General features: G+C 36.1%; 1 protein-coding gene across 3 annotated transcripts in view; it reads right to left on the reverse strand.

Moving 5' to 3' along the window:
• Positions 1 to 4,385: 4,385 nt before the first annotated feature.
• The window catches only part of arnt2 (aryl-hydrocarbon receptor nuclear translocator 2), a 51,325-nt gene continuing 42,282 nt past the window's right edge, over positions 4,386 to 13,428 (reverse strand). For all 3 annotated transcript variants that reach the window (XM_058078312.2, XM_058078311.2, XM_078792555.1), the window contains 7 exons: positions 12,890 to 12,962; positions 12,652 to 12,775; positions 12,382 to 12,484; positions 9,746 to 9,884; positions 6,682 to 6,832; positions 5,394 to 5,539; positions 4,386 to 5,305 (listed from right to left, as the gene is read on the reverse strand). In XM_058078312.2, the coding sequence (XP_057934295.1) occupies positions 5,207 to 5,305; positions 5,394 to 5,539; positions 6,682 to 6,832; positions 9,746 to 9,884; positions 12,382 to 12,484; positions 12,652 to 12,775; positions 12,890 to 12,962 (835 nt within the window). In that variant the 3' untranslated portion in view covers positions 4,386 to 5,206. The remainder of the gene's footprint in view (positions 5,306 to 5,393; positions 5,540 to 6,681; positions 6,833 to 9,745; positions 9,885 to 12,381; positions 12,485 to 12,651; positions 12,776 to 12,889; positions 12,963 to 13,428) is intronic.

Raw genomic sequence — 13,428 nt, forward strand, 5'->3', positions numbered from 1 at the left:
TTTCTTCTTTAATAATATTTATTTGATGAACAAAGGACAAAAAAAAGTCCAGCTCCACAACGCCTGAAGAGACAGAAAACCACACAAAACTATCGAAAAGTGAAAACAAACCAATACCTCATCAACTAAATAATAATAGCAATCATAACAACAATAATCAATAATAAACTGTGATAACAATAACTCAATTTTTTATATTTTAAAAATCATACAATCAAAATCAATGCCACTTGTTAAATTTTTTTTTCAAGTATGTCGTCAGCTGGGGTCGCAAAAGGCCCTCAGGCCACACTTTGGACACTACTGGTTTAAGACTTATGGTCATTTCAAAATAACCTTTGAAATCTTATTGCCGGCTGCAGCTTCCAGCTTTGGGGAACCCGTCCGTACCTTGGATAGTTCCATGATCCAACAAAAAGAGACTATTGTCCGTGAATGCAGCACGAGTGCTCCACTAATGCTTCCTGACTTAAGAAAATGATCCTTGTAGCTTCGTAGAACTTTTCTTTTACCTTTTTTTTAAACCTGGAAAAGCAGTAGGGTTTTTTTTCAAAATCCTACGGCATTTGTTGCGTTCTTCAAAAGGTTCCTGAGCTGGAAAAGAGGCTTATTTCAAACATTAGCAGTCACCGCATGCAGGCTTTTTCCACGCTTTTTCCTGTCAATCATGTGCGTGTGATTTGGTTAACCTCTTCTACTATCACTGAGCTTTTATTCCCAACAAAAAACAAACTCTCGAGTCACGCTGGCAACAAAACAATTACTACTTCATGCAGTGTTGAGTTCCTAAGACAGTAATGAAGGTCCAATCAGAGTCTTCCGTCATGCGTTGCCCTCACACACGTTCAACATTTTAGATTTCGCCTTTGTTTGCTTGGCGGTGCTCTTTATGACGGTTGGCTGCCAGCGTCTCCTGTCTTTGAATCACAGCAGTTTTAGAGCAGACATTGTGAGCAGCATCTGTGGTCAGGAAAAAGTCGAAATGGAGAGTTGAGGCTGGCACAGGAAGTGGAAAAATGTATTATTTTCTTAAATTTTATTTTATTTTTTTATTTTTAAAGTCTTAAAGTCTTTAAAATACGGTTTTGCAAAGTCCGCTTATGGAAAAACGAAAAAGATGACATGCCGCTTGGATTGGTGAGCTTGGTTAGGATGAACGTTTTCTCTTGACCAAATTTTTTTGCTCTTTTTTCTCAATTTTTATGGGTGTGTGTGTGGGGGGGGGGATAAACACAGTCATCCCTCACTATGTTGCACTTCGAACATTGCTCCAAAACTCTATCATGGTCTTCAAAAATGAATAAATAAATGATCACTGTTTCATGGCTGAATGTGACCTATTTTAAACAAAGCAAAATTAAGCAAACAGTGCATATTTTTGCCTACATTTAGCATTTTCAAGCATAAAAACATCAAAATGAACTAACATACAAAATGAAGCCCTCCATTCAAATTGTGGATGTAGTACTCTACATTGGTCACTAGGTGTCAGTAATTGTTCAGTGAGACTAGCACCGGACTGATAAAGACAATAAAGACCATATTAATAGCACATAATATTAATAACTACGAAAATTTAAGTAGAAAATTTGAATGGGCCTGCCGTTGTAATTAATTACCCCAGGTACGGCACTGTACCTGGAAAGTGGGATCAATTTCCCCACAATATTGGTAATGTTGACATTGGGACTGTTGCACCCATATAGTATGCTAATGTTGCTAACACCTAGCATAATAATGTCTACATATAAAAATGGCAAAAATTTTAGTATTGCTAACATGATAATATTAGCATACTAACACCTAGCATGATAGTGTGCACCTTTGAAAATGACTGAAAATGTACTTGTGCTGGGCGGCATGGTGGTCTAGGGGTTAGCGCGCAGACCTCACATGTTCTCCTGCATGTTCTCCCCGTGCACGCGTGGGTTTTCTCCGGGTACTCCGGTTTCCTCCCACATTCCAAAAACATGCTAGGTTAATTGGTGACTCCAAATTGTCCATAGGTATGAATGTGAGTGTGAATGGTTGTTTGTCTATATGTGCCCTGTGATTGGCTGGCCACCAGAAGACAGCTGGGATAGGCTCCAGCACTCCCCGCGACCCTCGTGAGGAAAAGCGGTAGAAAATGAATGAATGAATGAATGTACTTGTGCTTAAATTAGCATGCTAGCAATAGTAACATGCTAACATTAGTATGCTAACCACTAGCATAATAGTGTCTACCTATGATTCTACCTATGAACATTCCTAAAAAAAAACAAGGCAGCCTATGCTAAGCCCAGAATAGGCTGTTTTTCATCTATTACGCCACTGTTACATAAAATGTTGCACGTTATAAATAGCACACACTCATCTACAAGGCCATCTCATCATCATCATCATCAATGTTTGGGCCCTTTCATCATCGCCAGTACCGAACTTGAATTTACCTGGTATCAGATCGATACTACCATTTGCAGTACCCTCTCATCCGGCTTTTAATAACGCTGCCAAATAATGCAAGAGTTCCAAGTGTGAAGTGGACACACATGATCAATAAGAATTTATTGTCACAAATCACACGTTGTTACACAAAAATACACAATTTATACAGGCCTAGAAGTCAAAGTAGATTTAACAACTAACTAAATACCAACAGTTAATATTGACTCACATTGCACACATTGTTATTATTATTACACGTAACACAATAACACATAAAAATCACATTTATTTACAAAAAATGTTGATCTGACATCTTAAGCGCAAACACTGAAGTGTGTGTGTGTGTGTGTGTGTGTGTGTGTGAATATCATGTAAAAGCTGGCACACTACAAAGTATTCCGAAAAGGTTTGAGATGAAGAAAGTGAAGTCGTGTGAAATGTACAACAGCAAACACACCAGTCAAGACGCTATTGATGAAGTGCACTTTATGCCTCAACTCAGCCGACTCGGCGTTTATAAAATGTTTATAAATGTTGAATTTCTACACGGAATGACGACACGCTTTTTACACGGTAAGGTTGATGAGGTGATGATGATGATGATGATGGTGCGTGAGGCAGATGGAGTTGAACTTGTTCAACGCTGACGTTACACTTCATCCCTCTGCGCTTGTTGGGGTTACCAGAGGAGGTCGGTCAGGGGCGTGTCAGTGGAATGACGTCCTTATAATTATTCATGGCATCATCATTAGAAAATACTCATCTAATTAATACAATACAAACAATAAAGTATAACATCTCATAATAGAAAAAGATTTTTTTTAATGAATACATTCACACATTACTAATACATTTTTTAAATTTATTGGTAAAATCTATTTTGTATTTTTTTTATTTGTATTCATTCACTTTAAAATGTATTTTATTTAATATTATTATATTAAATAATAAAAAATTGAATACATTTTAAATTAGTAAATTATTACAAATAAGATACCAAGTAATTAAGTTCCACAAATTGATAATAAAAAAAAATCCTTATTTATTAATTAATAAATGTGTTCAAATTATTTTTGTATTTTATTCATTTTTAAATAAATTTTAAATGTAGTAACATATTCATAATTTTCTCAATATTAAATTAACAATTTTGTATTGCATTTTTATCAATTTTTAAATGATTTTCATTGTATTGTACATATTTACAATAAATGAATGACTTTACAATACATTAACTCATTTAAAAGTTAGTTAAAAATGAATAAAATACAACAGTCATTTTAACACATGAATAAATAAAAACAAATAATTTTTTTTCCAATCTATTAATTCACATCTATCATTTCTGGCAGTTTATTGGCTCCAGGCCCAATCATGATAAGTGAATATGCATTTCTTTTTACTTTTTCTTTTACGTATTCAACGACAAAACATCATGATTAATATATTTTTGAACATTTCAAATAGAATCAAAGTGTGAAGTGGCGAGGGACGAGGCCCCTCTTAATTTTTTTGGGGATTTTATTAATTGAAAAAAAAATATGAACGTATTAGTGTAGTATTTATTAATTTAAAAATGTATTTCATATTACATGGTTATTGATATTGATTATTCTTTAGCTTTTTATTCCTTCAAACCAAACTAATGAGGGTGAAACTATGCGGTCATATTTGCAGAAACAATGACACTAAATAAGAAAGAAGTTGTTTTTAAATCAAATAATTCCCGATGAATGTATTTTAAGTTTAGTTATTAATAGTTTTATCCAGAACTTCAACGTGAATGATATTATTCCTTTTGTGTATATTTAGTTATTTTAAATGTATTATATTTAATACTAGTTGATGATCTGATACAAGGCTCATTGAATTTATTCATTCATTCATTTTCTACCGCTTTTTCCTCACGAGGGTCGCGAGGGTGCTGGAGCCTATCCCAGCTTATAGACAAACAACCATTCACACTCACATTCATACCTATGGACAATTTGGAGTGGCCAATTTACCTAGCATGTTTTTGGAATGTGGGAGGAAACCGGAGTACCCGGAGAAAACCCACGCATGCACGGGGAGAACATGCAAACTCCACACAGAGATGGCCGAGGGTGGGAATTGAACTCTGGTCCCCTAGCTGTGAGGTCTGCGCGCTAACCACTAGCCCGCCGTGCCGCCCTCATTGAATTTAATCAAACAAAAATATGCAAAGGCCAATTTAGACGTCGGAGAAGTGTGAAAGTACCATGAGACGAGATGACCTCCTCTGGTAAAAGTAGACTACGTAAGTGTCTTTGAAGATGTTAAGACATTTCTGTGTCTCAATTGGTGCACTTGCGTATTTACACTAATTGACGCTTACCCGCCTCAATAGTCACCATCATGGCGATGTAGCTAAGCGGCATGGTTCCAATTGAGCATTGAAAAGGAGGGACGGAGATGAAGTGGGAAAATATTGCAAGGCCAGCAATACACACTCAGGAACTAAGTACACGGAGTACTTAGTGAAGTGCACCGACACGAGTATTCCATTTGAGACACTGCAGCATCCACGGGGGGGCGGGGGACAAAGTGTTGCACGTTGACTGAGGTAGCGTCCATCTGACTCGTCTTTCAGTGATGAGGTATGTTGACACAAGCGCATTGTTGTGTGCATGCTGGATGGGTTCAAGCCGACATTCAGATGTGAGCCGGTGGCCGCCAAGCCAAAGAAAAATGCCACGTGATGGGTGCAAACGTCAGTCCGCTTCCTGCAGCGAGGAGGAGGAAGAGCGGAGGCCGGCTTTTACTCAGAGAAAGGTGGGAACATGCCGAGGTCGGCAAAGTCCTCGATGTTGTAGTTGGCCGTTCCCTGGGTGGGATCTCCAGCCATGGGTAGCATGTCCTGGACACACGCAGAACGCAGACGTCAGCTTCAAAGTCTCGGCAGACCAATTATACAGTATGTGTGTGTGTGTGTGTGTGTGTGTCACCTGGAAGACTTCAGTCTGGCTGGGGTTGGGGTGTGTGTGCTGCTCCCCAGCTTGTTGGGAGTGATGCTGGTTCTGCCACTGGGACCAGACTTCACTGGGTCGACCCTGAAACTGAGCTCCAGTCTGGCTGCTCTCTCCTGACACGTCTGGAATCACACAAGACTTCGTTTTTTCGGCTTAAAACGGAACCAAACATGCTCGTATCATCAACTCCATTTGCCTCTAGCAACAAAAAAACCCTGGAAAAGATGTATGAATACGTTTGTGAATATGTTTATGAATGTTATGTTTATGAATATGTCTTTGGTAGAGAATGAGTTAATATCTTTAATATAATTTAAAATGAATAAAATCCCCAACACATACTAAAATAATTTTAACAAATTAATACATTAAAAACAATATACAATATATGATATACAGTATAACATATATAACAATATATGAATGAAAAATGCTTTTCAACTAAAATATATATTTCTTTTAATTTTATTAATTTGCTTAAATTATTTAAAAATATATTCTATATCATTGTTATATTTCTTTTAATTCAATTTTTATTAAACAATATAAAATAACATTTTAATGAACGAATACATTGACATTTTAATTCTATTTAAAATGTAATAAACACAAAAATTATTCAGACATTAATACATTAGAAAATAAGATTAAGATTCATTTATTAATCACAAATTAAAATAAATACATTTATAAATTTATTTTATTAAAATAAATAAATGTATTTACAAATACATAAATTTTTTTTAAAGTAATGCATTAAAAATAAGATTATGATTAATTTATAAATCACTAATTTAATTATTTCCGATTAAAAATAAATAAATTAATACATTTATAAATAAATAAATATATATACGTATATAACATTTTAAGATACTGTATGTTCATATATTATTTTTATGTTGTTCAATTTTATTAATTGTAAAATTATACTTAAGTCTTATTAATTTAATTAATATTTAATTAACTAAAAAATTAATTAATTATTAAATCTTCATTGTGTTACACTTTAATTGTTACACACTACTCTTTTCTATCCTATTGGAAAAAGCTAGTAATTGAACACGATGACATAGCGTAAATGAATTATGGGCTAATGTTGACACATGGAAAAAAAAGGGGTAGGACTCAATAAGCTTGCGTTCTTCCTACTCCTTTTCCGACGTGTTGACTTGTGCAAGTGTAAACGTGTGATGCATTTCTTAAGCATGTTCCAAACCGATAAACCGCCTTTCACATCAGATAGATGACATGGATGACGCACCAAAAGCTGTGCTGCGGTTCGTCAGTCCTGAGTAGGCGTTGCCGCTAGGAGAGGAGGTCGCTGGGGATGAGAGCGGACTGTATGAGGCTGCATCGGTCTGGTAGCTGTGTCCCGCACCGATACCAAATGGACTGGACTGGGCTTTACTGGACTGTGGAGCAGACACACTTGCTTAGATATTACACATACATTATACATTTAACATATATATAGAAGATCGTTTTTTTTTTCAGAGAGACAGATGCTAAGCTTGATGGAATTGACATTTTGGTATTCCTGCCACAACATAAGGACTTGCCTGTGTTTACCTAAAAATACTACTGTTTCATTTAAAGTTCTAATCTACACCTTCTGCTCCGTCTTGGCAGTCAAATTCATCCATCCATTAGAGCACAAAAATATCTTAAATGCATTTTACTTGCTTCCTCCTCTGCTGGTGCTGGTAAAATAAACAAACAAACAAATAAACGCTGATTTCCTCTCTATGGAAGGACAGCAGTGACAAGCACCTTTCAGCTCACACACACGCCCCCAAGCGTTCAGAATGAAACAAGTACAGCAAGCGCCCCAAAAAGAATAATAATGTCACACGTACATAACAGATATACTACAGGCTGGAGAAAGTTATGGTGTAGAGAGGCGGGGTGTGCTACAGCCGCAAACGTAATAAACCACAAACGTAATACAAATCTGCAGCTTTGAATGTAATAATCCCGCAAATGTAATACATTTCCCACAAACGTAATAAAATTTGCCTACTGCAAACATAATACTGAATTATTAGTGATAATACTGAATTTATTACATTTTGTTTGTGGGCGTACATGTGCGTTTTAGTTACAGTATATTATTGTATGTGTGATTTTGTGTGTATGTGGGGAAGAAATAATCAAAATAAATTATAATAATATAAAAATAAAATATAATAATAAAATAAAATAACACAACAATAAAATATAATAACAATAATTTTAATAATAATTGTATTAAAACAATTGCAATTATCACAATTATGTTATCTTTTTTAATTTAAAATAAATTATAATTTAATAATTAAAGATTTCTTTAATGTATCATAATGCAATGTATAATGTAATGTATAATAATATTTATAATACAATAATATTTTTTCCACAAAAAAAGAAAAAAAAAAGAATTATCTTGTTAAAATCCTCAAAATGACATTAAAAGAAGAAAAAACAAACAACAACAACCACAAAGATCATTATTTTGTCTCATATTACATTTGTGGTTATTACATTTACATTACATTTATTACATTAAGTTATTACATTTACAGATTTTCACTTTCCCACAAATGCAATAATTTCCTGCAAATGTAATAGTTACTACATTTGCTGGAAATTCAGTTTTACGTTTGCAGTAGGCAAATATTATTACGTTTGTGGGAAATTTATTACATTTGCGGGATTATTACATTCAAAGCTGCAAATTTGTATTACATTTGTGGGCAGTTATTACATTTGCGGGTGTACCTATGGACAATTTGGAGTCACCAATTAACCTAACATGCATGTGTTTGTATTATTATTATTATTAATAATAATAATAAATAATATTATTATTATTATTATTATATTTGATTCCATTTTTCTATAAATTAGCCCAAGTTCACGAGTAAAATATCTCTGCTGCTTTGCTAGGAAGTATGAGCCTGTAAAATGTGTTGAGTGATGATGTGCCAATGTCGTCTGCAGCACAGCCATGTTTTTGAAAGAGTATGAAAGCACATGGCCGCCTGCACTTGAAGACTGTGTGGCATCTGGAGCATCTGGACAGAAGGAAAGAGCTTTTCATCTCGTACCCTTCCAATAAAATTCAACAATCTCTGCTGCCCCGCCCCCCCCCCTGTTTCAATTCATACTGTGTTTGGAGAAGGCCAACGTAGGACCAGAAACTTGGTCGCGCTCTAAACTTGATCATGATGTCAGATTGAAACATCTGTTTGGGGACGGTGAAAACATCATGCCTCTCTTTTACTCGAAATTATCTCACTTCAGTCGTTTGATTCATTTGCTGGAAATGTGAATTCATCCTGAACACATTCTTTTACTTGAAGCTTTCCAGATATTTAAAGTCTCTAAGTCAGGGATGTCCTAAGTGCGGGCCGAGGGCCATTGGTGGCCCACAGGTTATTTTTTATTGCCCTTGGCCTATTCTATAAATAGAGGTGAATAATAAAATGGAAGAAAATAGCAAAAATGGGAAAAAAACAATAATTTGCAGTTATACGAATAAAGTTATAACATTATGATGAAAAAAATTACATTAATCCAATAAAGTAAATAAATAATACAATTAAAAAAATTAAATGGATTAAAGTTGAAATATTTTGAGAAAGAAACAGTACAAAATAAAGTCGCAATTTTTTAGCAAATTAGGGCACAAAAAACTTTAACAATATTAGGAGGATAAAGTCAAAATATTATGGTAAAGTCATAACACGACAAGAAAAAGAAATTGTAAAAGTTAAAATATTTTTTGGGGAAAAAACATCTGCTTTCAAATGAATCTGCGCAACCATTGTTTTTTGACCATCATTTTGGGTGCTGGAGCCTATCCCAGCTGTCTTCAGGCAAGAGGCGGGGTACACACTGGACTGGTGGCCAGCCAATCACAGGGCACATATAGACAAACAACCATTCACACTCACATTCATACCTATGGACAATTTGGAGTCGCTAATTAACCTAGCATGTTTTTGGAATGTGGGAGGAAACCGGAGTACCCGGAGAAAACCCATGCATGCACGGGGAGAACATGCAAACTCCACACAGAGATGGCCGAGGGTGGAATTGAACTCTGGTCTCCTAGCTGTGTGGCCTGTGTGCTAACCACTCGTTCGCCATGCAGCAGCCTTCTAACTATATCTTTTTTAGCATTATTAGAGCTCCCGAGACATGGCATAACACCCCTATAGTCACCTTTACACTAGACATAATAAGAGGTCTGCATGCTAACCACTCGACTGTCATGCAGCCCTGCATGAAAACATTATGGGCCCAAACCTGAAGTTGAAGGTTTATGTGTTAGCTTGTATTACCTGTCCAGAGAAGGGGGGTCGGTTGCCTGACCAAGACACCTGGCCTGGGTTCAGTTGTCTTGAGATCTGAGCAAGATTCTGATTGGATGAACTTGATGCTTGAATGTCATTTACACCAGGGACGTGGATCACAGAGGAACTGTGGGGACATAGAGAGTAGAAACATCAGCAAGAGCGTTCACTATACATTAAATCACAGCCCTTTAGTCACCTTCACACTCATTACCCAATATACAGTAGTAGCCATAAAAAGCCTGTTGTTCCGGCAGTGAGGTCTGTTGCTTGTGTGTCAAACCAAACAATATGGACACATAGTGACCAGTGTCATTTTCATCACCACATCTTTTGAATGCCTTATATTTGTTTTATGCCATTTAGACACTTATACTTAAAATGCTTGATTTTTTTTTTTACCAATAGTAGGCCATAATCTATCAGAAAACATAAAGTCAGACTTTGCATAGCAATTTGAAGGCTAAAAGTCAGGTAACCATTCACACTCACATTCATACCTATGGACAATTTGGAGTCGCCAATTAACCTAGCATGTTTTTGGAATGTGGGAGGAAACCCACGCATGCACGGGGAGAACATGCAAACTCCACACAGAGATGGCCGAGGGTGGAATTGAACTCGGGTGTCCTTGCTGTGAGGCCTGCTTGCTAACCGCTCCGTCGCCGTGCAGCCCCCCCTATGAATTCATTGAATAAATACAGTAAGAAGTGTTGATTTGTAACAATTAACACCCTATTGAAGCATTACAGTTGTCAAATGGATTTAAAATGAGTGTTCACAGTAATAAAATGAACTTTGGAAATGAGCTAAGACAGGCGTGGGCAAACTTTTTGACTCGTGTTCAAAAATGTGGTATTTTTTGGCTAAAATGTTGGCTGTAAAAGTGTCATACAAGCTGCGGCATGTGCTCGGTCCCTTTTCAAACATCTGGAGGTTGTTTTGCACAACTGCATGCTAAAAATGTTAGAATGGCTATCATGACAGACCAAGTTTAAAAAAAAAAACATAGAATTTTATATTCTATTCTATTTTATAACTTTTTTCCGCCAAAGACCACATATGGAAAAAAGAAAGGATGCAACAAGTATATTTTGAAAAGCAACAAACAGATATGATAAAAACTTACATATTTCAAGAAAAAACTGCATCTCAGTTAGGTGAAAAAGTTTGATTTGCCCCCCCATTTTCGCTGTTTTTTACATTTTTATTTTCCAAATATTTCAACTGTCTGTCAACTTTGTTTTCATAATATTCCAACTTTATTCCCATTATATTTTCAGCTTATTCCCATAATATTTTGACTTTTTCCCCAACCTTAAACCTTAAAAAAAATTAATTTCTCGTAATATTATGAAATTTCAACTCTAAGTTACTAAAATGACTTCATTTTTTCAGAATATTAGTTTTATTCTCCTAAAGTTTGGAGCTTTAAAACATATTTTATGCTTTTTTTTTACTGTATTCTGGTAAAATTCACGTGTTTCTGGTAGTTTTTCCCTCCTAACTATTTCAACCGCCTCCTTTTTAATGTTACTCGTAATTATAACATTATTTCCTAAATATTTTTACTTTATTCATAACATTCTAACCTTTTTCTGCAACCAAATTTTCCAAAAATTATAACCTTGTTTTATTTCTCTTAATCATATTACAAAATATTACAAAAAATAAAGTATTTTTTCTTTCATATTTCAACTTTATCCTACTGAAATGACATTTTACTGGTTGCAAATGGCCCCAGTGCTGCACTTTGGACACCCCTAGTTTAAGATTTAAGACTTAAAAACAGAGGTAGGGAACCTATGGCTCGGGAGCCAGGTAGGGCTCTTTTGATGACTGTATCTGGCTCTCAAGCATTTCTTATCACAATAAAAATGTATTTTTGCTAACATTTTAAAGTAAATCATCACAGAAATGACTGTTAAAAATAATATTCAAAATCAACAACTTTCTTATGCATTTTAATTCGTCCATCTATATTCTACTGCAATACGGCCATATCCATATCTATCTTTCCTGATATTTTCCAGGTCAAACACCAAAACTTGATTATTACTGGGTAATGCTGTAGTCTACCTCGGTCATTGAGATGTCAACATGTAAATATAAACTTTTCTCCTTTAGTCAAATAGTCATCTAGCTAAAGCTGCAGAACCAAGCCTTCTGGCAAAGATGGCCAAAAGAATGAAATATACGGAGTATGGTGCAAAACTATGCAGCAGCAGAAGTTGTATTAATAGCAACAAGTATTTGATTTATTATTAGACACTGCGCTGCTCACAAAAGTGTGCTGGCCACACCCCATTGGCGTGGGGTAGTGTGCCTGGTCTACGTAATTAGAGCCCATTATCTAAAACTGTTGGTCTTACATAAAAATGCACACATTTTATTGCATTCAATGTTTAAAAAAATGTATATGGCTCTCACAGATACACGTTTTAAAATATCTGGCCTTCATGGCTCTCTTCGCCAAAAAGCTTCCCGACCCCTGCTTAAAAATGACATTTGAAGCCATAAACTGGGATAGTTACATGACGCACTCCAAGCTATATGTCACTTGTACATCACATGACGCTGTAGAGCACACATCACATTTAAAGGCTTCTTATGGCTTCAAGCACCTAAAGGTTTTGCCAGTGTGTCCCTGCTGGAATGGAGAGCTCTGGGAGTAGAGCTGCTGTCCTCCCGCTGTCGAGGAGGGAACCATCATCTTCTTGTCTCCAGCTGCGAACACACACACACACACACAGAGCAGATTATAATGATATTTAATAACAGGAAAGAGCCGCTCGATAAGCTTGGTTGATGAATTAATTAATTACGCATCAGTTCCGTGATCACAATCTGAGCCTATTATGATTCAGGAAGAATATGTAAAACACTCCACATACATCCAGAGATGTTGGTGTACATTTCAGCAAAGCGTGGGTCTCTCTCCTGGGAGAAAAGAGCTTCTGGTTTGTCAATGTTCTTCCCAGCCTCATGGACGCCACTGTTCACGTTAGCCACAGGAACCTGAGAAGACAAGAAGCTTGGTCACCAAGCAAATACAGTACGACATGTGTCACTTTTCATGATTTATCATTTGAATTATTTCATGAAAGAGTTCAGAATTAGAGGTTTTTTGACCTGGGAAAGATCATAGGCAGTCAGTCCATCTCTCTGGTGAACTTCTAGCTCCGCCTGCTGCTGCTGAAGCTGTCTGTAAGGAACACAACATATACATCATCAGCAAAGAGGTGCTTTGCATACAGTAATCACTCCATCATTCCAACATTATCCTCAGTCCACAACAGAAGAAGGCATTGGAATCTTCGATGGGAAAAAAAAAGCAATCCTAAAAATCACATAACCTTGCAAACTCCTGTTACCGGTTTGTTGTTTTCCTCGATGTTGCATGATTGATGTTAGTGTCTGGTGCTTGTGTAGCTTCCAATGCACGTCTAACTTCCATGTCAACAACCACTGTACCTAATTCACAACTGCTGCTGCATAGTATGTAGAGTGGAACCGTGAGTGGAAGACATTCCAAAGTGGAAAAACAAATATTACATTGCGTGGTGGAATTATGCACATTTTGCAATACAACACAGACGTAGGGATGGAGTTTGTTAAAGAATAGCAAGGAATGTATGATTAGAGGAGTCATGAACTGGCATGACAGCCTC

This window comes from Doryrhamphus excisus, linkage group LG1 (assembly GCF_037039965.1).
Source record: "Doryrhamphus excisus strain RoL-2023G ecotype Guam linkage group LG1, RoL_Dexc_Guam_v1.1, whole genome shotgun sequence".
NCBI classification, from domain to species: domain Eukaryota; kingdom Metazoa; phylum Chordata; class Actinopteri; order Syngnathiformes; family Syngnathidae; genus Doryrhamphus; species Doryrhamphus excisus.